The following is a 23,163-nucleotide window of genomic DNA, read 5'->3' as shown; positions in this document are numbered from 1 at the left end:
AGGAAGCCTTGAGGGTTACACTCCAAATCTCCCAACTTTTTCAAGTATTCCTGTTACAAACGTCAAATGGTCACTAACTTTATCAATTGTTTCACTCTTTATTTTGCATTTTTACTGAACTGGGGTGCGTTTCCCAAACAACGACTCGTGGCTGAACTATCATAGTAAGATGCATTGTTTGGGAAAAGAACGATGTAGTGACGAGTGTTTCCCAAAACCTATAGTTTCTCTGTCGCAGATCCATAATGTGAACGTGTTAGTTATAACGTAAAATGCCCATAATTATGCTCTAAACGGGGTGGTATCCACTTCTATAGAGCAGTGGTTCTCAAACTTTTAAACCACGACCCCCAATTAAGATGGTCAAGAACTCACGACCCCACCACTACCAACCATATACAAACAATAAAATAACCCTTTTTAGAGCTTTCACAATATTGTAACTATATTACTATACATTACAGGGCTCAAAATTAACATTTTTCTTGGTAGTACTGGTGCTCCTAACTTTAAAAATTTAGGCGCACCAGCCAAAATTTGTGGATCTCACCTATTATCGCACTGTTACTACAAGTTTTATAAACAGATTTAATTGCATTTAAAATCAACACTAATCAAAACTAACAAGCAAAAAATATATATGCATGCGTGAGGAAAATATGTCTCAATGAAATCCCGTTATCACAAGAAAATACATTTTTATAACATAATTGAGCGACCAAAAGATATCACGGACGGACCGCTCACCGGCCCTGCATGTACTGTTTGACATGAATTCATTAATGAATCTGTAAACGATAACTGTGCTGTGTTCTCACGGGTGGTGTCTGATATTGCACAGATGCTTTTGACATCTACCTTATTATTTGCATACGTCATTTTAATAGCAATACCGGTCTTTTCATGAGCTGAAATATTAGTTTAATCTTAGTCAGTGCAAGCCCTTTTGGGATGGTGTACGTGTTGTTAAATTTTACATATAGCTGCCACTTGTACGGCTGACAGCATCTGGCGATTAAATGAAGGATTAAACAGAACATCTCGTGCTTAAAATGTGTAGATGTGGCAAACAGTTACCTGAAAATTCCGTCCCACAGACTTTACAGTGAATGCTTTAGTTATTTTCATAACGGACTTGAAGCCAATGAGTCTTTTATCCACTCTTCGAAAAACATAGATTGGTGGTGGATTAACATTAACCACAAGATCAGTAATCAGATGTGCCATTATTTTTAGCTTTAGGTGTTTCTAAGACAAAATCTGTCAGTGTTGTTTTCATTCTCTCATCTTCAGCGCTTCACATTTTTGTGGTTGTAGCTCCTATCATATGAAGACAGGAGGCGTTGACTGAGTGATTGACAGCTGATTTTAGCCAATCCATTCGTCTTCAGTTCTGAGAGCAGTGGGCCAATAAGAAGAGTGCGAAGGCGGGGCAAGCGTTGTGGGCCTTGTTTACTGTGGCGAGTTGACATGACAAGTTTAAAACTGTTCCTGAGTGCTGCGTTTCAAGTACAAAGATGCATTCTGCCTGAATGTGTCCTAAATACTTTATGAATTTATCAGTAATATCTTTTTAAAAATCTAAAAAATTAGCTTTTACTTGTAATACTGAAAAATATATAATCACTGATAATTACACAATTTTTAAATCACTCTCGCGACCCCCAGTTTGAGAACCACTGCTTTAGAGAAGAACCCCATAATTTCTGTGCAAATTATATTGTTTTACACGCACGCACACACACGTGCAGACTTTAAAAAAAAAAAAAAACAATACTAGTTTTGGTAAAAACATGCACTCGTTTTAATTGAAATATATGTAAACGACACATATGGGGCCTATGTTTCCTTTACAAATATCATTGAGAACATTACATATTCTATTCTAAAGCATAAAATCACTTACAAAAGCTAACATGTATTCTGATATCATATATAAATCATATAAATAAATAAATAAATAAATAAATGATGAGGCCATTTATTAAGAAATGAATTTTATATTAATGAATTATTATATTAATTATTATTATTATTATTATAATTATTATTATTATTAAGTAGGATTTTGTTTATTTCCTTCTTTTTTTTTTTTTTTTAAGTCTCCTTTTACAATTTGACATGCAAACCACTGCAGAAATGTTCTAACCAACAGGCCCATGTCATATACAGTACAGATACTTAATAAATAACCTACTATAAATTAAAATCGGTCACTTATAGCTTTCGTCATGAGACACAGCTGTGTTCAAAATGACATCAATGTTTTTCAAGTGCACTGCGAAGGGAGCGCAATTGTAAACATGAAGATCGCTAAAACTGAACTTTAAAAATACTTTGAAAGCAAATTAAACCTAAGAGTGACGACTTTAATGCTTTTCTTTTTTTAATCATTCCAAGTTTAAATGTTAGAACATGCTAAATGAATAGGGCATAGGGGGGATAACTGGGAATAGAACGCAGCCAGGAACTATGTTTCTAACTACAGCTCCAGAGGTGTAGTCGCAATCATACAAGTTTGCAATGCAGTTTGCAAATGTTCGTTGGAACGATGAATTTGGGAAATGCCAAATCAACTAACTATCTTTGTAACAACCCAACTTGCGACATTAGTTGGCTAACCATGGTTTTCGGAAAAAAAAAACCTTTTTCATAATAGCCAGTGGAAAAGACTTTTACTTGCTCCATTAAAATTTTTTTAATTTTGTTATTTCTTAGGGCACATATTTTAAATGATTTGTCAAAACAAGCAACAACCTTGACAGGATAGTCTACACACACACGGCTTTCTGATGCTACATTACCTACCAAATGCATCTAAGTTACCGAGTTAATGCTGCTTTGTCTGAATACTGACTTACATGTAAAGCACTTAATCATAATAAAAAGAACAGAAACATGGATGTAAAAGAGCCTTTGGCTCACATTACTTACCTTAATTTCCCAGCAGACATCACTCTCCTCCTCCAGGGAATGAATATAGAAGTAAACTGTGTTCTTCTGCACTCCTTTAAGGATCTCCACCAGGTTAGTGATCATCTCGGGCTGCAGCTGATGGATGATGCTGCTGATAGCTGAATGTGTGTGGTCCATCGAGGCGTCTTCAGCTGGGACAGCAGAGCATGACATTTGACCCTCATCAGCTTCCATAGTCTCAGCAACCGAACTACCACTGACCTCATGTGAGCCTTGTTTTAGATCATCAATGATGCTTGCTTCTGTTATCTGTTGGGCCACTGAGTCTTGCTCTAATGGCCAAATCTTTTGGGGCAGTTTGTGGACATCAGGCAAACCTGACTGATGCTGTGCTTGAGTTACTGGCTCAGGTAGGGCGCTAGAAGGCAAACATGGGTCTCCGATGAAACTCAAAGCTTTTATTGGGTTTAGTGGTTGAAGATGAGGAAGCACACACGTTGGAGGATGTATCAGGGACATCTGAAGGATCTTCTGTAGGTAAAGAGGAAGAGGACACATCTTCTTGAGCTTCACTGTGTTGATTTCCATGAATGAACTTCATCATCCTGTCATGCAAAGAGCTGACGTAGTTACAGACAGGAAAGGGAGTGGTGAAGTTTAAAACATAATCAGAAAGAGGCGGAACTGGAGCCTGAGGTGGTTCTCGTGAGCTCTGATTGTTTAAGCACGACACATAATAAATGTTATTGCCCCTCAAGATTGCTTCGACCTCACTGGAGAAGCCAGAGGATGAGCTCATCGACTATGTGGTCAACACCATTCATGGTGGGGGCTGCATTTGCAAGAGCTTCTGTCGAAGTGTTGACCGAAGGGGTTACAGGGTCGTCGTCTTCAACCTCTGCTGTAGTTTGCACATCCAGATCCGCTACAGTGTTGCTGCTGTCAGGCTGGTAAGTGGGAGAGAGATCCTTAATGTCAGGCGTGTTGTGTGTCGATACCGTGGGCTCTGAGGAAGCGGGATCTTCAGGGTAGTCCTTCTTCCTTTGGGAATATCTCTCAGTTTTCAGACCTAAGCAAAAAAAAAAAAACGAAAAAGATATTAAGTACTTACAATTAAGCCAACTTTAAACATGTTTGCTGAGATTTTATACAATATATAGTAGTCAACATTTCAAGTGCATCAAAAAAGGTTTTCAAAATTGTCTTGAGACAAGAGACTATTATAACGATCTAGCCGCAAAGTCTAAAGCGCATGGCGCAATAGCATTAACAGCATTATCCACTTTTGCAATTTTAAGGATGGAAAAATACACTATGCGCCCCAGCGCATGGTCTAACAGGGTTGTGCTTATTGTCTTTGTGAGTTTTGAGTGTGTTTTGAGCATAACGTGCATTAAACCAATCAGAATCTCATCTCTCATTCCCTTTAAGAGTCAGTTGCGTTGCGCCATGGTCCATTCGCTATTTACATGGTAGACTTTGTAAGTGAAAAAACTGAGCACTTCACTAGCAAGAAAACAGTTAAACGGACCATCTGCAGCACAAGGATAAAGAACGAGCCTCCTCCTCAAATCCAAAGATTTGTATAAAAACTATTTCCAAATTCAGTTCTAATTTCCAGCAAACGAACAAATGAACAATAACAGCGAAGTGTGGTTATTTCCAAATACACATGCTATGCCCCAAATGACAGGTGGAAAAATCTAAGCTTGTTTTTATTAAAACAAATATAAATATGCATATAATTATTACTAATAATAATAACTTTATACAAAAGCAAATTGACATGAATAAACTGAAAAAAGCCCCGCAAGATGAAGGCATGGCTGCAGTGGTTTTTATATTTCTGTAGAAAATAATAACTTTTGCAAAATTTTAATCCTTTAATTATTTTTTATTTGTAAAGATATTTGTGTATTGGTGTACATCCTGTAGGTATATTAATATATATTATTTGTATATTAATTGTACAGTCTATTTTAGTTCCTCAAAATATTAACACGACAACAATGCACCTTCAAACACCTCCTTTCTAGACCGGAACACCCATGAGTCCACAAAGCGGCACAAATGGATTTACTATTTAAACAATGTGGCGCAAAATGGGAAAATTAGTGTTGCGTTGGTCTAAAAATAGCAACACATCACGTCAAACACGTCTTGCGCCTTATTATGCCGGGTATATGATAGGGCCCAAGAAGGGCAAGTTTGATGAAAGGTTTTGATCCATTCTAAATGTTGATTACAGTATATTTGTACATTATAGCTCTATAGATACTCAGTTCTTAAAACAATAATAACCTAAGCTGGTGTCCTACTAGACAACTTGAGAAACTCGCAATGAAATCTCTAAGTCTCCAGGAACAATGAAAACATGGATTCCAAGTAGAAATGTTATTAAAAATCCAGAAAAATCTGCCACGTTTAAAGCAGATTTTTTTTTTCTCTTACTGTTATTCAACACATCACAGTTTAAAAATACATGGCATTGCTAACTTTAAAAATCCATCCTTCTCTATTTTTGGTTTCATATAAATAGAAAGCTTATTAAATTGAATGTTATTTAAATCCTATTTTAATTTCATTTATTTATCTTTTCTTCACATAAGTAATTTGAAATTAAGATGACTTTATTTTCATCATCCTTCAGATGTAACAAAGGCATTGATGCATAAAAATGAAACAAAATACTAATTCTGATGTACTTACTAAATTATATAAAATGATAAAAAAATTGAATACATACTGCTCAAAAAATAAAGGAAACACTTGGAATTACATTGTGTTGTTTAAGTGTTCCTTAATTTTTTTAAACAGTGTATTTTAAATGATAAAAAAATGTCTTGCTGACAAGCTAGTAAAACCTAGCAAAATATAAAGATCTAAAAAGACAATTGCTAAGCATTTTGGCGATGTACTGTGATCCTTCAATACAGTGTTTTAATTTGTCATTAATTATTCTTGTTATAAAGATGCATATTTGTTACGGTGATTGACATTTTTGGTTGCTATCTTCTGTAAATTATAATAAACAAATTTATGACGTATGATGATAAAAAAAGCTAAAAAGCTTATTATTACAGTTTTGAATATTTTACATTTATACACTTTATAAGATATTTTTCACTGTGCTCACTGACTTTACCTGTGATAGGTATTAGTACCCATGGAATGGTCTTTTCCCCGAGCAGGTTAACGCCACGCTGCTGTCCTCCAGAATCGGAACAGGGGCTAAATGCTTCTAAACTACTCAAGCTACCAGCAGTCTCCTCCTGCAATCACAAAACATCATCAAAACCACCAATAATGCTGACTTCACAAATTTAAATATTCGCACAAGTACAAAGCCAATGCAAACACACAAAAGAGAGGAAAAAATGTATTCATAAACAAACCAATGCACCTTCTGCACCAAAAAATTCAACTCATTTTTGCTCATCATAAGGCACTTAATAAAAGTGTTTATGGGAAGGATTAGCTATAAATAGTTTTTTTTTTTTTTTTGTGCCAATAAGCCTGCATTCACTTAATAAAAATTCAAATTTACACTGAATATGACATTGCATATATTTCATAAGGCATATCTCATACTGAGGTGCAAATATTAGCCACAATTTCCATAACGTATAAATGGCATCTAAATACACTTATTGCTGATAAAATTACTACTTCAACCCATAGCTTGAATAGAACATGTATATTTGAATTGAATTCAAATATTTGAATTCCGCATATACCCTATGATGGAGAGGGATGGGGTGTTTTATTGCTGAGCTACAAAAAAAGCTAACTGAAATTAAATGTTGTAAATGAATCAGATTTGTTAAAATGTAAATACTGTCACTTGATGGAAGGACAATGCAGAAGACATTGGAGAGCAAATCAAGGTAAAAACTAGTGTAACTCCTTAAACAGGGCTAAACGCTAAGGAGATTTTCAAATAGCCCAGTTGGAAAGGATTTTTATTTGCCCTTTTAAACATTTATATAATTTAATAAATGTAATAATACAATAATAATAATTTAAAATCTATTAGTTGGGTCAGAGCAAAATATTTAAAAAATTGTGTCAAAACAAGAAAGTTCTAGTTGTATACATTACAATTTTAACATAACCTTTCTTAAAAAAAGATTTTTTTTTAATAGTTTTAAAAACAGTAATAAACTAAATGTATGCCCAACAGTCTATCCAGGTCTGCTTCCTCAGCAGTAAATACATAGAGAACTTTTAAACAAATGTTTTATTGTTATTGTTTTAAAGAAAAATAATTAAAACATTATTGTAAATGGAGTTCAAAATTACATTCTTAAATTAAAAGATTAAAGTTTTATTGAGATGGATTGTTGGTGATTGGATGGGTGTTGGTCAGCTTGGGTAGCTATTACTTAAAAAGTCTTTAAAATTTACTGAAATATTGTGTTGTAGTTCTTAAATTTTTTTTAAGGCCTGAAATTTTGTTTTCTTCAGGTTAGTGCAGAGGGACTGTGTAACCCAGGGGTGTCCAAACTTGGTCCTGGAGGGCCGTTGTCCTGCAGATTTTAGCTCCAACTTGCCTCAACACACCTGCAAGGATGTTACTAGAAAGCCTAGTAAAGCTGCGGTCACACTAGAGTTTGTGCGTGCATAAATCTGTCGTACATCGCTGTGAAAAGGGGCAGGATTAAACAAAATGATTAGAAATTTAAAAAAAGCACGTGATTGCTCCATATTTAATTTTCTGTCCAGAGAGGTCATGTTTTGATTCTCGATTGGTTTCAAGCAGTTAAGTGATGCAATTTCGCAGGTCAGAGTTCACCAAGCTTGAACTTTGCAACGCAGCGATCTGTGAAACTTGACGCACAAACTTGCGTTTCTGGTCTGACGCATTCGCGTGCGTTTGAATGGAATCTATGGGGAGTCCAGTGTGACTGCAGCTTCACAGCTTGATTAGCTGGCCCAGTTGTGTCCGATTGGGATTGGAACCAAACTTTGCAGAACGCCGGCCCTCCAGGACCGAGTTTGGACACTCTAGGTGTAACCATAGCAAAAGTTATGCGTTTTAAAAACTTATTAGTGACCTTTGTATGCCTTTCTAAACACAGTTATACGAATGTACAAATGACAAGTGTCTTGCAGAGTCATTTGTGAAGCACTTTTGGCTGTTTACAACTCTCATCAAAAAGCACAAGATTCTGTTTCTATGACAAATGCTCACCCACCTCTCCTCTGTTCACCTGCGTCTTCTCTAGGTGGTCTGTTGCAAGTTTTTTCTGTGAAAAATCAAGGAATTCAGCTAACTGTTCTTCTCAAAACACTGGAATGTAACCTGCAATTTATGTTTTTTTGGCTGTATTTACACTGGCACAGAAAACACTTCAGTCTTTAAACAAAAATGTTTTCATTACAAAAGACATTTTAACATCACATCTGTAGTGGTCGATATATGAGCCAATATTTGGCATTTTAGCATTTTTGACTTGTTCTGTTTTGCTTAATTGTTGGAGGCAGGACTTTTATTTAGATGGCGCGGCAGATTTTTATTTAGATAGCTCTGCGGCTGTGCTTATGCTCTCCACTGCTTATTCAAGCACATTCTCCCACTCCATTTGGTCTTTCAGTCTGACAGTTCTGTCTAATAAAGAGAGAAGTCTATATAATAATCACATTGAACTTTTTAAACAAAGTATTTAAAATGTGTACAAAAGGCAAATAATACTTTCTCGTTTGCCATCTGCCTTAAGCAAATATACATTTATTTCATTTAAACAAATGTTTGAATAAATAATGGACATTTATTTTCACAGACTTTGGTCTCTATATGCTTTAATGACATTCATTTTAAGAGTCACAAAACATCACTTACATATTCTGATATTCCTTTGCTTGCTGAAACTGCTATTAGAGATGAGAAGAGTGCTAGGTGACTTCAACATCCACATTGAAAGACCTCAAGCTGCTGACTTCCAGACTCTGCTTGCATCTTTCGACCTCAAAAGAGCACCTACTTCTGCTACTCACAAATCAGGTAATCAACTAGACCTTATTTACACTTGACATTGCCTCGCTGATCAAACACTAGTAACTCCACTACAAACATCGGATCATTTCCTTCTCTCTCTCAACATCCACATTACTCCTGAGCCGCCACACACTCCAACTCTAGTTGCCTTTCGCAGAAACCTACGCTCTCTCTCACCCAATAGACTATCCACCATTGTTTCTAACTCTCTTCCTCCATCTTGCAAACTCTCTGCACTTGATACGAACAGTGCCACTGATACCCTCTGCTCCACGCTAACATCATGTCTAGACAGACTATGCCCTCTTACATCCAGACCAACCCGGGCCAGTCTTCCTGCACCCTGGCTCTCTGATGTTCTCCGTGAGCATCGCTCAAAACTTCGGGCTGCTGAGAGAAGTTGGCGAAAAACTAAAAATCCTGAACAGCTCATAACATACCAACTCTTCTGTCTTCTTTCTCGACTGAGGTTACTTCTGTCAGAAAGTCAACAGTGCCACCAATCCTCGCTTTTTAAAACATTTTCCTCCCTCCTCTATCCTCCTCCTCCACCCGCATCCTCCACACTCACTACTGATGACTTTGCTACATTCTTTTGCACCAAAACTGCAAAAATCAGTGCTCAATTTGCTGCACCTACAACAAACACGCAAGATACACCACCAACACCACACACACTCACCTCTTTTTTCCAGCTCTCTGAGTCTGAGGTGTCCAATCTCGTGCTATCAAGCCATGCAACCACCTGTCCACTTGATCCCATTCCCTCTCATCTCCTGCAAGCCATTTCTCCTGCAGTCATACCAACACTGACTCACATAATTAACACATCTCTTGACTCTGGTCTATTCCCTACTTCATTTAAGCAGGCTAGGGTAACCCCACTGCTAAAGAAACCCAACCTGGATCAAACGCTACTTGAAAACTACCGACCGGTATCCCTGCTTCCATTCATGGCCAAGATTTTGGAGAAAGTAGTGTTCAATCAAGTCCTAGACTTTCTTTCTCAAAACAACCTCATGGACAACAAGCAATCTGGCTTTAAGAAAGGCCACTCAACTGAGACTGCCCTGCTCTCGGTCGTGGAGGATCTCAGACTGGCTAAAGCAGACTCTAAATCATCTGTCCTCATCTTGCTGGATTTATCAGCTGCTTTTGACACTGTAAACCACCAGATCCTGCTATCTACGCTTGAGTCACTGGGCGTCGCTGGCACTGTTATTCAATGGTTCAGTTCCTACCTCTCGGACAGGTCATTCAGGGTGTCGTGGAGGGGAGAGGTGTCCAACCTACAGCTAAACACTGGGGTACCTCAGGGCTCTGTTCTTGGGCCACTTCTCTTCTCTATCTACACGGCATCTTTAGGAACAGTCATCCAGAAACATGTTTTTTTCCTACCACTGCTATGCTGATGACACCCAGCTATACCTCTCTTTTCACCCTGATGATCCCTCGGTTCCAGCTCGCATTTCAGCCTGCCTGTCAGACATTTCACACTGGATGAAAGATCATCATCTCCAGCTTAACCTCACGAAAACGGAAATGCTTGAAGTTTCTGCCAACCCGACTCTTCACCATAACTTTTCAATTCAGATGGATGGAGCAACCATCACTGCATCCAAAATGGTAAAAAGCCTTGGAGTAACGATTGATGACCAACTAAACTTCTCTGACCACATTTCTAGAACTGCTCGATCTTGCAGATTCGCACTCTACAACATCAGAAAGGTCCGACCCTTCCTATCTGAACATACAGCTCAACTCATTGTTCAAGCTTTTGTCCTCTCCAAACTGGACTATTGCAACTCTCTGCTAGCCGGGCTACCAGCTAGTTCTATCAAACCTCTTCAGCTGCTTCAGAACGCAGCAGCACGAGTGGTCTTTGATGAACCCAAAAGAGCACATGTCACTCCGCTACTCACCCGTTTGCACTGGCTGCCAGTTGCTGCCCGCATCAAATTCAAAGCTCTGATGTTTGCTTACAAAGTGACCTCTAGCTGTGCTCCTTCGTATCTGCTCTCACTTCTGCAGATATATGTGCCCTCCAGAAACTTGCGTTCTGTGAATGAACGTCGCCTCGTTGTTCCATCCCAAAGAGGGAAGAAATCACTTTCCCGAACTCTCACATTCAATCTGCCCAGTTGGTGGAATGAACTCCCTAACTACATCAGAACAGCAGAGTCACTTGCTGTCTTCAAGAAACGACTTAAAACGCAACTGTTTAGTCTCCACTTTCCTTCCTAATCTGCAACTGCCTCTCTGGCTATACCACTAACTGTGCCCTCTCTCTCTCTCTCTCTCAAAAAACAAAAAAAAAAAAAAAAAAAAATTTTTTTACTAATGCTTTGCTTCTTAAGACTTTTACACACCTGAAACTTGTCTATAGCACTTGTTCACTGCTGCTCTTATAGTTGTGTAAATTGCTTCCTTGTCCTCATTTGTAAGTCGCTTTGGATAAAAGCGTCTGCTAAATGACTAAATGTAAATGTAAATGTAAATGTAAGAGGCGACAGAGACATCTTTGTCAGAAATTTCGCAGAGGTCAAGGGTGATTTTACAGAGGCTGGTCGATTTTGCGATTACATTAAAGGAGGATATGGCTTAATTGAAACTCCTTATAAATGACTGGAATCGCAGACTGGAGGAAGTTTGGGAGACTTATCAGGAGAGGAGGATGTTCTTCACCGATTAGGAGCCTAGGCCCTGGAAAAGGAGACCTTGGGCAAACTGCCCAAGTGCTGATAAACAAATACTTTGCTTTGCTTAATTGTGCTTCCTGACAGATATATTCTATGATTGTAGAGAATTATTATTACCGCACAACAAGTGTATGACCCTACAAGACAATTACGGAGGTCTAATGAGACATCATCATCATTATTATTGAATGAACTTGTTTGGTATTTTTATATTGTATTTTTTTTCTTTGGAGTAGAAATGTGTATATTCCATATAAACTATAAAGCTGAATGGTCAGTTCTTGTCATGTGACCTACGGTTGCATTCTTTCAACTAGGTGCGCCTAGAAAGCGTGCACACCGCATGCATGTCACTCCCAAAATGTGCACAAAGCATGGTTGGCATAACTTTTAGTTGCAGCAGTTTTTTTCCACGCAGAATGACGAATTTAAGCACAGTTAATAGTGAAATCGGTTAATCTTTGTATCTTACTCAACCCAAGCTCTATTTCTCTAAATAATTTTTTTCATAATAATTTTTTCGAGGTTTTTATTTCCAGGTCCTTTATTTGATAGGACAGTAGTGAGTATTTACAGGAAAGCATGGGGACCGCGAGGCAGAATCGAACCATGAGCACCGGAGTGCATGTGTCGACGCACTAACCACTACACCACTGGCACTGACATTTTTCTTAATTCTACACTATGACTCCATTCAGTTTATTTATTGTCATTAACCTCCAGCATTTAAAACTATAATAGATACAATTTCGTTCTTCTTTTCTCGTTCTTGAGTCATTTCAAACCTGTATGTGACATGTTTATTTACAAAGCTTGTGTCTCGATCAAATATCTAGAAACAAGAACAAGTACAAGCAAACAACTGCAAATTAAAATAGAAACTATATAAAAAGTTTTCAAAAGTACTGACATCTACTTTCTTCTAGCTGTTCTTTTTATGTGGGTATTGTGTAGAAGCACAGAATAGGCTTGTCTCCTCATTGGTTAGAAATGCTATATCTTATTGAGCAATTATCTATTTTTTGTAAAAAAAAAAATTTAAACAAGAAGAGGAGAGAAATCACAAGAGCGAGATAGCAATCTTTTACCAGCCAAGGGGGCATTTACATATTAGCTTGAGGTCACTAATTATCAATAGTACCAGATATCAGCAGACATCAATGGTACCATATAGGGCTGGGCGATACAGCAAAATAAAATTATCACAATATCATATCATATGTTTCATATCTTTCGGTCTCGATATTTAAATTTTTTTTGACAATACATTTAGGAATATTAGGATTTTTTATTGATTTAACCTCTTTATTTTAATTTATAATTACTAAGGGGCCGATCACACCGATCGCACCTTTTTTGAATGATTTACTAATGGCTGCTAATGTTGTGTGCGCTGCTTATGTGCCATGCGCGCCTCGCTTTTCTGCCCTCATGCGCCGTGCACTCTCAATTGAAAAAAAGTAAACTCTGAGCAGAAAAAGCGTTACATCAGTTGCTTCTTTTTTCATTCTCCAATCAAATGAAAGCAGAGGTGGGGTTTCCGTTGAGGTGACTGCAGTGTTGTCAAGACAACAACAGAGACTTTTGAAGATGGAGGAGAGACTTGTGGTTGCTGTTTTGAGCTATCTGGTGCTGTATGACTCACAAATCTTGAATATCACAATATTATTAAATATTAAAATTATATTAATAATTAACAGCAACACTCGCACACAATACGCAGCTGATTCAATTGTTGTCTTGCGACATAAAAAGCTCACAGCGCTTCATTTTTTCTTGTCAACAAAAAAGGCAGTGATGTGCGCCTCACGTTTTTGGAACGTAAGGGCGCATTCGGTGTGATCAGCCACTAAGGCAAACAGTTTTAGGCCCAATGCCAATTCTACCCCTTAACCCTTCCCCTTACCCCTCGTTTTGCACGTTCACGTAAAGGGGTAGGGGTGCACCCGGAAGTCAGGAGATGCACAAATTAGTATTTTTATGTCATCATTATGAATTTTTACGTCAAACAAACATAAGTTTTACTGCATTCATAAGCAAGTTTGTGTTTTACCATCATACTATTTTAAAAAAAAACCTGCTAAAATAAAAACCACTAAATTTTGCCATCTATAATCCCTAATAATAACTCCTGTATAGCAGTCCCACAACATTCTGATACTCTACTACCCTGTCAGAAAAGTCTAGTGGCTGGGAATGAGCTTTTTAAAGTGTCTGGCATAATGTTAATGTTGTTTTCTTGTGTTTACATTGATGAATATGGCCAGGGTGTAAATGCACAATAAAGTTACGAGCTTATTACCACATTAGATCGTTATGATAACATGATATGGTTGCCTTCAGTGATTTCCTGAAGATAAATACCAAAAAAATAACGCAACTGGAATAACTACAGCAGTCGCGATTGTCTGATCTCATATGAAGCAAGAGCTCACAATGACATGATGTGTGCAGGTGCTGTAGTGCTGTCCCATTTCTTCGGGGTACATTTTTCACACTGTTTGAAGGGCCAAGGGGAAGGGGTAGAGATACAAAAATAGAATTGGGCCTTAATGGTAAAAAAAAATAAAATAAAATAAACAAATAGTCTCTTATGATGGCGCCGATGACGATGGCAGCCTCCGTGTCGTGCTCTGCAGTAGTGTTTGTGTTTTTGTTAGTTTGTCCTGTCTCGAGTCATTTTCCTACAATTAGTTTCACCAGAGACGAATTGTTGGACATTCGGGCACATACACCACCGAATATTTTTCCATACCTGGATTTATCTGATGTTCTGTTGGACATCGTAGTCGGAGGAGCCGCGGTGCTGCTCAAACGCTTTCAAGCGCGCAGACGAGGAAAGCGTGCAGGCGCGCTTGTGAAACTCAGACAGCGCGGATTTCGGACCGCGCTGCCTAGCATTCATCTAGCAAATCTCCGCTCTCTACCCAACAAAATAGACGAACTCATTCTGCTCTCTCAGACAAACAGGGATTTTCTGCATTCAGCTGCTCTGTGTTTCACGGAAACCTGGCTGAACGACACCATACCGGACAACGCGCTTCACCTACCGGGCTATCAGCTGTTCAGAGCGGATCGCGACGAAGAATCAACGCGGAAATCACGCGGTGGCGGGACGTGCTTTTACATCAATGAAAGGTGGTGTACAGATGTAACAGTTTTAAAGAAGATGTGCTGTCCAGATCTCGAAGCACTGTTTATTAACTGTAAGCCTTTTTACTCCCCGCGCGAGTTCTGCTCGTTCATCCTCGTCAGTGTTTACATTCCTCCGCTCGCGCACGCGAGTCTGGCGATACAGAAACTAGCTGATCAGATCACGGTGTTAGAGCAACAACACCCGGACTCTGCTTTAATCATTCTCGGGGACTTTAACAAAGCAAAACTGTCCCGTGAACTGCCAAAATATAGACAGCATGTTACATGTCCCACAAGAGACAGAAATATACTGGATCACTGTTATACTACAATAAAGGATGCATACCGCTCCGTCCAACGAGCAGCTTTGGGACACTCTGACCATTGTTTGATTCATCTCATTCCAACCTACAGGCAGAAACTGAAAACAGCCAAACCTGTATTAAGATCTGTGAAAAGATGGACTAACGAAACAGAGCGAGATCTACAAGCCTGTTTCGACCTCACTGACTGGAGTGTTTTTGAAGCTGCTGCAAACGATCTGGATGAGCTCACAGAGACTGTAACATCTTATATCAGTTTCTGTGAAGACGTGTGCATTCCTACCAGGACTCAACTCACATACAATAATGACAAACCATGGTTCACTGTAAAACTCAGACAGCTACGTCAGGCCAAGGAGGTTGCTTACAGAAATGGGGATAGGGCCTTGTATAAACAGGCCAAATACACACTGGAAAAGGAGATCAGAGTCGCAAAAAGGAACTATTCTGAGAAACTAAGGAGTCAGTTCTCTTCCAGCGACTCAGCATCTGTGTGGAAAAGTTTGAAAAACATCACAAACTACAAGACTCCATCCCCCAGCACTGTAGACAATGAACGACTTGCAAACGACCTGAATGAGTTTTACTGCCGGTTTGAGAAAACCCCCCACACCCACTCTGAACTGCTCTTCACGCCACCATTAACACCACCATCCCCCTGCCTCCCTCATACCTGCCCTACAGTTCAGTGAAGAGGAGGTGTGCCAGGTCTTCCGGAAACAGAAGAGGAAAAAAAGCACCAGGCCCAGATTTTATAACACCAGCCTGTTTAAAATCCTGTGCTGACCAACTGGCCCCCATCTTCACCCTGATCTTCAACAGATCACTGGAGCTGTGTGAAGTGCCCTCCTGCCTCAAACGCTCCACCATCATCCCCATCCCAAAGAAACCCAAACTTACAGGACTAAATGACTACAGACCGGTGGCACTAACATCTGTGGTCATGAAGTCCTTTGAAAAACTGATGCTGGCTCACCTGAAGGACATCACTGAACCCTCACTGGATTCTCTTCAGTTTGCCAACAGAGCAAACAGGTCTGTGGATGATGCGGTTAATATGGGACTGCATTATGCTCTGCAACACCTAGACAGACCAGGGACCTATGTGAGGATGTTGTTTGTTGACTTCAGCTCGGCGTTTAACACCATCATCCCAAAACTTCTCCTGGTGAAGCTGGGAAAATTCTCATCTAGCATCCGCACAATCAGCACTGGCGCCCCCCAGGGGTGTGTCCTCTCCCCACTGCTCTTCTCCCTGTACACGAATGACTGCACATCAAAAGACTCCTCTGTGAAGCTCTTGAAGTTTGCAGACGACACCACACTTATCGGCCTCATTCAGGACGGTGACGAGTCTGCCTACAGACAGGAGGTTAAGGAGTTGGCTGTCTGGTGCAGTAACAACAACCTGGAGCTCAACACGCTCAAAACAGTGGAGATGATAGTGGACTTCAGGAGAAACCCCCCTGCTCTCCCCCCACTGAGCATCATGGACAGCATTGTGGCAGCAGTGGAGTCATTCAAGTTCCTGGGCACCACCATCTCTAAGGACCTGAAGTGGGACACTCACATTGACTCCATTGTCAAAAAAGCTCAACAGAGGATGTACTTTCTTCGTCAGCTGAGGAAGTTTAACCTCCCAAAGGAGCTGCTGAAACAGTTCTACACCTCCATCATTGAATCAGTCATCTGCACATCAATAACTGTCTGGTTTAGCTCAGCTACTAAATACGACCTCCAAAGACTACGTCGAATAGTTCGGACTGCTGAGCGAATCACTGGTACAACCCTTCCTACTCCCCAAGAACTGTACTTATCCAGAGCGAGCAGAAGGGCTGCCAAAATCACTCTGGACCCCTCACACCCAGCACACTGCCTCTTTGAACTTTTACCTTCTGGTCGACGCTACAGAGCACTGTATTATCTGTTTTTTGTCCTGTCTCTGTAATCCTGTTGCACTGTAGAAGCTCTGTCACGAAAACAAATTCCTCGTATGTGTGAACATACCTGGCAATAAAGCTCTTTCTTTCTTTCTTTCTGATTATGTCTTATAATTAAACGGGCGTCCGTCAACTCTTATCTCATAGGATGACAAATGGACAAACCATTGCTGCGGTTCTGATACAAGTTTTTTTTTTTTATAAAGAGAATTAAAAAGCACTGCAGTGTGTGGGTGCTTTGTGTTTAGTCTGCCATTATTACGGAAACATGTATATGTATATTCAACGCTTGCGGCATTCTGTTTAGATGTTTTTAACTAGGTGTATGTGGAAAATGTAGTATCACTTATCAGTGATGCCAAGGCAAGCCGTGCACCTCAATTGGAAAAACCCTAAGCTTTTTGGCATTCCTTCAAAGGCGCGTGCTCAGCAGCCACGTTTAATAAAACTATAGCTCTTCATACAGAATCTTCATACCAAACTTTTTTTACCATTATTGACAATGATGTTCAGTCAATAAATACCGATAACCCTTTTATCGGCCCAGCCCTAGTACCATTTTTTTTTTTTCAGATATACCATTTCAATATTTTAGTTTTGGAGAGAAACAGAGATAGTCACACAGGTTTGAAATGACAACAGAATGCACATATTTAAGTCTGTGATCGTGTAAATGTGGAAGTTATTTACCTCAAGAGAGTCTGGCTTCTCAGGTTCATCATTCCTGAATCTTTTTCTCAGGTCAATGTCCCGGTCAGTTGGAAGGCCGAGTCTTGACATACTGTTGAAAAGCGCTGCATCAGAAACGTCTATAGTGTCCTTCATCTCTGTGTCCTCAGAAGACTGAGTGGCACCTCTGGTCAGAGTGTCTATTAGCTTTATGACCTCTAGCACCCCCTGGGCCTTGTCTTTGCGCAGGTCCGTGTCAAGGCTGGTCTTTCCAAAACTGTCCAGCATCTCAATGACTTTCAGTGCACCCTGATTTTTGTCCTTCCTCAGGTCTGTGTCCTGAAGGCCAGCACTGCTCAGGACATTGGTAAGGGTTGGAGAAGTCTGCATCTCACCTGTTGATGAACACAGATCATTAGATTTTTGACCAACTGCAGTCAACATGCAGCTTTTGGCAATTAACCAAAATAAAAGAAAGATGCCTCCATAAATACTAGGGCCATGACCCTACACAATTGCATTTTTTCAGCAAAGCTTTTGAAATCAATGGCCAGAAGTGTTTAGATTAGACTTTAAATGTACACAGTGACTGAAATCTGCACACCCAAGAATTCGATCATCATAAACAAAAAAAAGTGCAGATGCTACATAATTTCGGTACCTAAATTTGCTTAAGTCGTGTGTGTTTGTGTAGTTGTCTGAAAATGCTTCATTTCCACTGAGTGGTATGGTTTACCTTTATCAGGCTTGTGTCTCCACTGCCAAATGATACCAATGGTACCCTTTTAGTAAAAGTGATGTTCGACAAAGTTGCAGTTAACATCACTCTCGCTCAAGGAAATGTCAAGGGTCGTTCACTTGAGAGTTGCTCACATATCATACAAAAAACAGATGCTTAACACCCGTTTCACACCGAAAGCAGAGTGTGAGCAGTGCGTGATTTTTCGGCGTCCATGTTAACAGATTATAGCTTTCATACTGCACGCAGAAGCAGTGTGGAGCGTGAATGGCACTGAAGCAGCAGTGCAGAGAGAGTTTTGGCATTGGGTCTATTTTTGCCCAATAAATGCATCGATAATATCCACTGATTTAATGAAATGAACTTAAAAGATTAGAAACGGCCACAAATATTTATTTGGGCCTGAACTACAAAACCAAATTTAAAACAATTTTAGTATTAGTTTTGCTTAAGTTGCACACCAGTTTGGTAATGTATACAGAGCATTATAACTATATTGTATACATATTATTGTAACTGTAGGCCTACATCATGCTGACATTTAAAAAAAAAAAAAAACTTGACATGATATAACAGGCGATTGTCTTCTCGTGCACCTGAAAATACATGAATGACACTCTTCATAGAGCTTAAAAAGCATACAGTTCTTTAGGATCTATATAATTTGCAAACTAAAGACTTGCAGGTTAAGGAAACAGCAAAGGAGGAAGTTGCCCGTGGCCATGGGAAAGAAAGAAAGAAAGAAAGAGAGAAAGAAAGAAAGAAAAAGAGAGAAAGACAGAAAGAGAAAGAAAGAAAGAAAGAAAGAAAGAAAGAAAGAAAGAAAGAAAGAAAGAAAGAAAGAACGAAAGAAAAAAAACAGAGAGAGAGAGAGAGAGAGATAGAGATAGATAGATAGATAATTTGTATTTCTGAACGCTACCTTAATGTAGAAGTAGCTTAAACTCGCTCATTTTGAGGCGGGAACTGGGGGACAACTTTAATCATAAGGTAAACAAAAAAAACAAAACTTTCCATCTGAAGCTCCTTCACACAACTCGACACTTGTAAACACTAGTTCCAACGTGTTTGCGCAGCTCTCGGTCCTGCCCTCACTTGTAAGTCATAACAAGCCGGCCAATTACAGTGCTTGCGATATGCATCGTTGCGAGAGGTACGCATCAGCGACAGCCACGCCGAGGGCTATGCGTCCACGCTAGGCAGGTTGGGGTAATTAGGCAAGTTATTGTATGATGGTTTGTTCTGTAGACTATCGAAAAAAAGGGGCTAATAATTTGACCTTAAAATGGGTTTTAAAAAACTAAAAACTGCTTTTATTCTAGCCAAAATAAAACAAATAAACTTTCTCCAGAAGAAAAAATATTATCAGACATACTGTGAAACGTTCCTTGATCTGTTAAACATAATTTGGGAAATATGAAAAAAAAAGGTTCAAACTTGGGCTAATAATTCTGACTTCAACTATAAATTAAAACATTGCATTCTTTATGCACAATTCCAAGCCATATGCAGCAAAAGACAGAATCAATCTAATATATATGTATGGTGTCTGTTACCTGTAATGAGATTGCTCATTTATTTATTTTTTTATTATTATTATTTTTTTAATTGATACAGATAAGATTGTGAATTAAAAATAAATAAATGAGCAATCTCATTACAGGTAACAGACGCCATATATCAAATTGATCCGGTCTTTTTTTTTGATCATTAATAAAACAATAGTTACATCCCAAATGAAAAACTATACACCGTGCATTTATGCACTTAACTGTGTATTGTACGAGTTTAGTGTCATAAATGAAACGCCAATGTTTTATTTATATATTAAGCAAATTTTTTTCCCAGTCGATGGTTAATGGTTGGCAAATTCTAATTTGTGACGTGAATGCATTTTTTAATACTACAAAATGGCTTGGAATGGGAGCATAAAAAATAAATTTCCTACTTTAGGTCAGACATTCCATTCTGCATTTTAATATGGTCTCTTACGAAACATTTTTAATTCAATGTTATCTGCCTTTAAAAATATTTGAAGATTAAAAATGTATTTGATGGTTATGATGCCTTTAACATTAATGATTATCAATTTTATTCCATATTTTTATTTTCAAAAAGTGTTTTGATGTGGTAGAGGTATTGACCCATACAAGACTCTCCTCACCTTCTTCAGCAGTGGATTGATTTCTGTGGCGTTTTGAGCTTTCTTCATGGTCGTCGAGATCCACTTTCCTCTTGAGTGTGCAGGTGCCCTCCATTGCTTCTGGACTTCCGGTCTCTCCCTGCGAGCCCTTTCTGTTCATCTGAATGAGTTTGAGTAACTCTTTTACTTTCACTGGGTCATTTTGAGAGGCTGCTTTCCTCGTACTCTGGTCAGGCTGAAACTGGAGCTGCTCCACCTTTTTCTTCATATTTTCTTGAACCATTGTGAATTTGGCCGGGTTGAAGATGTAGGGCCGCATGAAGCTCTCCCAGTTATTCTTCTGCCTGGGTGCAGGGAACAGCTTTTCCCTGACGTCCAGTTTGGGATCATAGTCAGTCCTAATGCGCTGTACAGGTTTGCCTTCACAAAGGTTAGTGAGGTAGTCGTAAACCTGATGCTCTATGGTGGTCCCAAGTTCAGCAGGAGGGTCACTGCGAGACTTGCTGAGAGAATAGTGGAGAGCGGAGATGAAGGAATCATGCTGAGGCATCATGGAACTTTGAAAATCTGACGACACAGGGTTGCAGCTTTCAGAAGGATTTGAGGCTAAACAAAACACAAACATTACATTTTTATGAGTAAATTATATATTAAATTATATATATTCAAAAAACAACAACAAAAATGATCTGTTACTTAACCTAGGGCTGCTCAATTATGAGAAATACTGAGCTAAATACTGAGCAAATGGTCTGATTCTGAATACTTAGGACCATGTGATATTTCAGTTTTTCTTTTTTAATAAATCTGCAAAAAATGTTGAAACAATTCTCGTTTTTTGTCAAAATCGGGTGCTGTGTGTACATAAATGAGAAAAAAAAATGAACTTACAGGTTTTTTTTTATTATTTACAATCGCTATGATTTTTCAATACATTTAACAAGTTTCCTAAACTCTTAACACGGTTAGCACAACATCTGTTTTTGTAGGCTATACAATTAACACATTTCTTGTTGCTTTGACACAAAATGCATGTAGTTAACACCAATTTAAATTGCTTGAACTTCTTTTACACACAAGCTCCACCAAGAACAAAGCAATGTCATTTTACAGTCAAATTTACAAATGCTTTCACACTGTATGTCAGAACAGATAACATCAAGTTCTTAACAAAACTTATAGAAGCTAAATTCAAAGTGAACAGCTGTTCATATTGTGAACTGAAACACAAATATATTCCCTGTATTTTATTCCATTGGCAATGAGAAACAGCTTATTGCAGTTATGCAAATACATAAATCACAGCAGATTTCCATCTAGGAACCACACTCAGGTTTTTCCAATCACATGATTATATGTTCTAAAAGAGGAATCTTTGGGTCTCTGAAAGGAATACTGAGCAAAGAACAAAGAACCAATACGTCCAGGTAAGGTTATGCAATAGTCATTACTGTACTATACACAGTGTGTTTTGCAGTAAACTACTCTATAAACCTGGAGTTCATTAGTACATGCAGTAGATATACAGTACAGTACAGCATTTACACACACTGTGTCTAATTACTTTAAGAGAGTCATGGAGTTGGAGGTCAATCAAGTCCCACATGAAATTATCTATGTTGACGAGGCTGGATTCAACATGGCAAAAAGGCATCACCGTGGGAAAAACATAATAGGTCAAAGAGCCACAGTTACTGTGCCGGGCCAGAAAAGGTATCAGGTGTGATGTGGATGAGAACATGTGGCCAAATGCAGAAGATTTTTTTTTTTTAATTATTATTATTATTATTGCGCAGATTTTTGTGTGTATATCTTGCAGTGATGTCCTATTGCAAATAAAGTCTGTACTGCAGCAATTCTGTGTCTGTATTTATTTATTTTACATAAACTGTACATTTTTTTAATGCTTCTCTGAGATGGTCATTCATTTTTTGTATTGAATTTCTGTAGCATAGGAAACAAAATGCATGCATTTACTAAACCCAACAGCACAAAAATGTAGAGAGGCTTCAAATATAAAGACAGAGCTGACACATAAAATAATGCAGTCACTGTAATTTTAGCTGAGGATAGTGTTTTTTTTGGTCAATGTGTTATGACTGACTGATTGTTTGAAGAGAACATGTGTTAGTGTTTTGAATAATGATTTGATTTTGAAACAAGTTTGCAGTGTTTTGTTAGACATAGTGTATTGTGTTAGTTTATTATTGTATTTTGAAAACTAGTTTTGGGGTTTAGTTTACAATGTGTGATTTTGAGCATGAAATTAACAATTTTGCCAATTGACTCTTCGTTAAGCCCCACCCTCCTTAGTTACTGTTGCTACGCCTGTCAAACTTTCGTGCCTGGCACGGCTTTTACAATGTGTATGCACCGGTGTCAGACATTGCCAAGGATATAATGTCATTTTTGGCGAACAGGTGAGATATCCGAGAACGCCAGACAAAAAAGGACTGCAGTATGCATTACAGGGGTATATTCACCACATAATAGGCAACCGATTAGAGAATAATTCAATCAAAATTGAAGCTAGCTTAGCCTAGGCGCCTCAGACGCTAACCATTCAACAGCTTAGTTTATGCACAGCAGAAGAGGTGAAAT

General features: G+C 38.7%; 1 protein-coding gene across 1 annotated transcript in view; it reads right to left on the bottom strand.

Annotated features, from left to right (window-relative positions):
• Positions 1-2: 2 nt before the first annotated feature.
• tasora (transcription activation suppressor a) overlaps positions 3-23,163 on the bottom strand; it is a gene marked incomplete at its 3' end in the record, with an annotated part of 53,646 nt that continues 30,485 nt past the window's right edge. Inside the window, 8 exon segments of the mRNA XM_056447616.1 lie at positions 3-50; positions 2,935-3,335; positions 3,337-3,703; positions 3,705-3,985; positions 6,062-6,188; positions 8,115-8,165; positions 17,702-18,075; positions 20,584-21,168. Of these exon segments, the coding sequence (XP_056303591.1) occupies positions 3-50; positions 2,935-3,335; positions 3,337-3,703; positions 3,705-3,985; positions 6,062-6,188; positions 8,115-8,165; positions 17,702-18,075; positions 20,584-21,168 (2,234 nt within the window).

The sequence above is a fragment of the Danio aesculapii genome, chromosome 22 (genome assembly GCF_903798145.1).
Source record: "Danio aesculapii chromosome 22, fDanAes4.1, whole genome shotgun sequence".
Classification (NCBI taxonomy): Eukaryota; Metazoa; Chordata; class Actinopteri; order Cypriniformes; family Danionidae; genus Danio; species Danio aesculapii.
The sequence above is the reverse complement of the archived record's forward strand: the minus strand, read 5'-3'. Positions and strand labels throughout refer to the sequence as shown.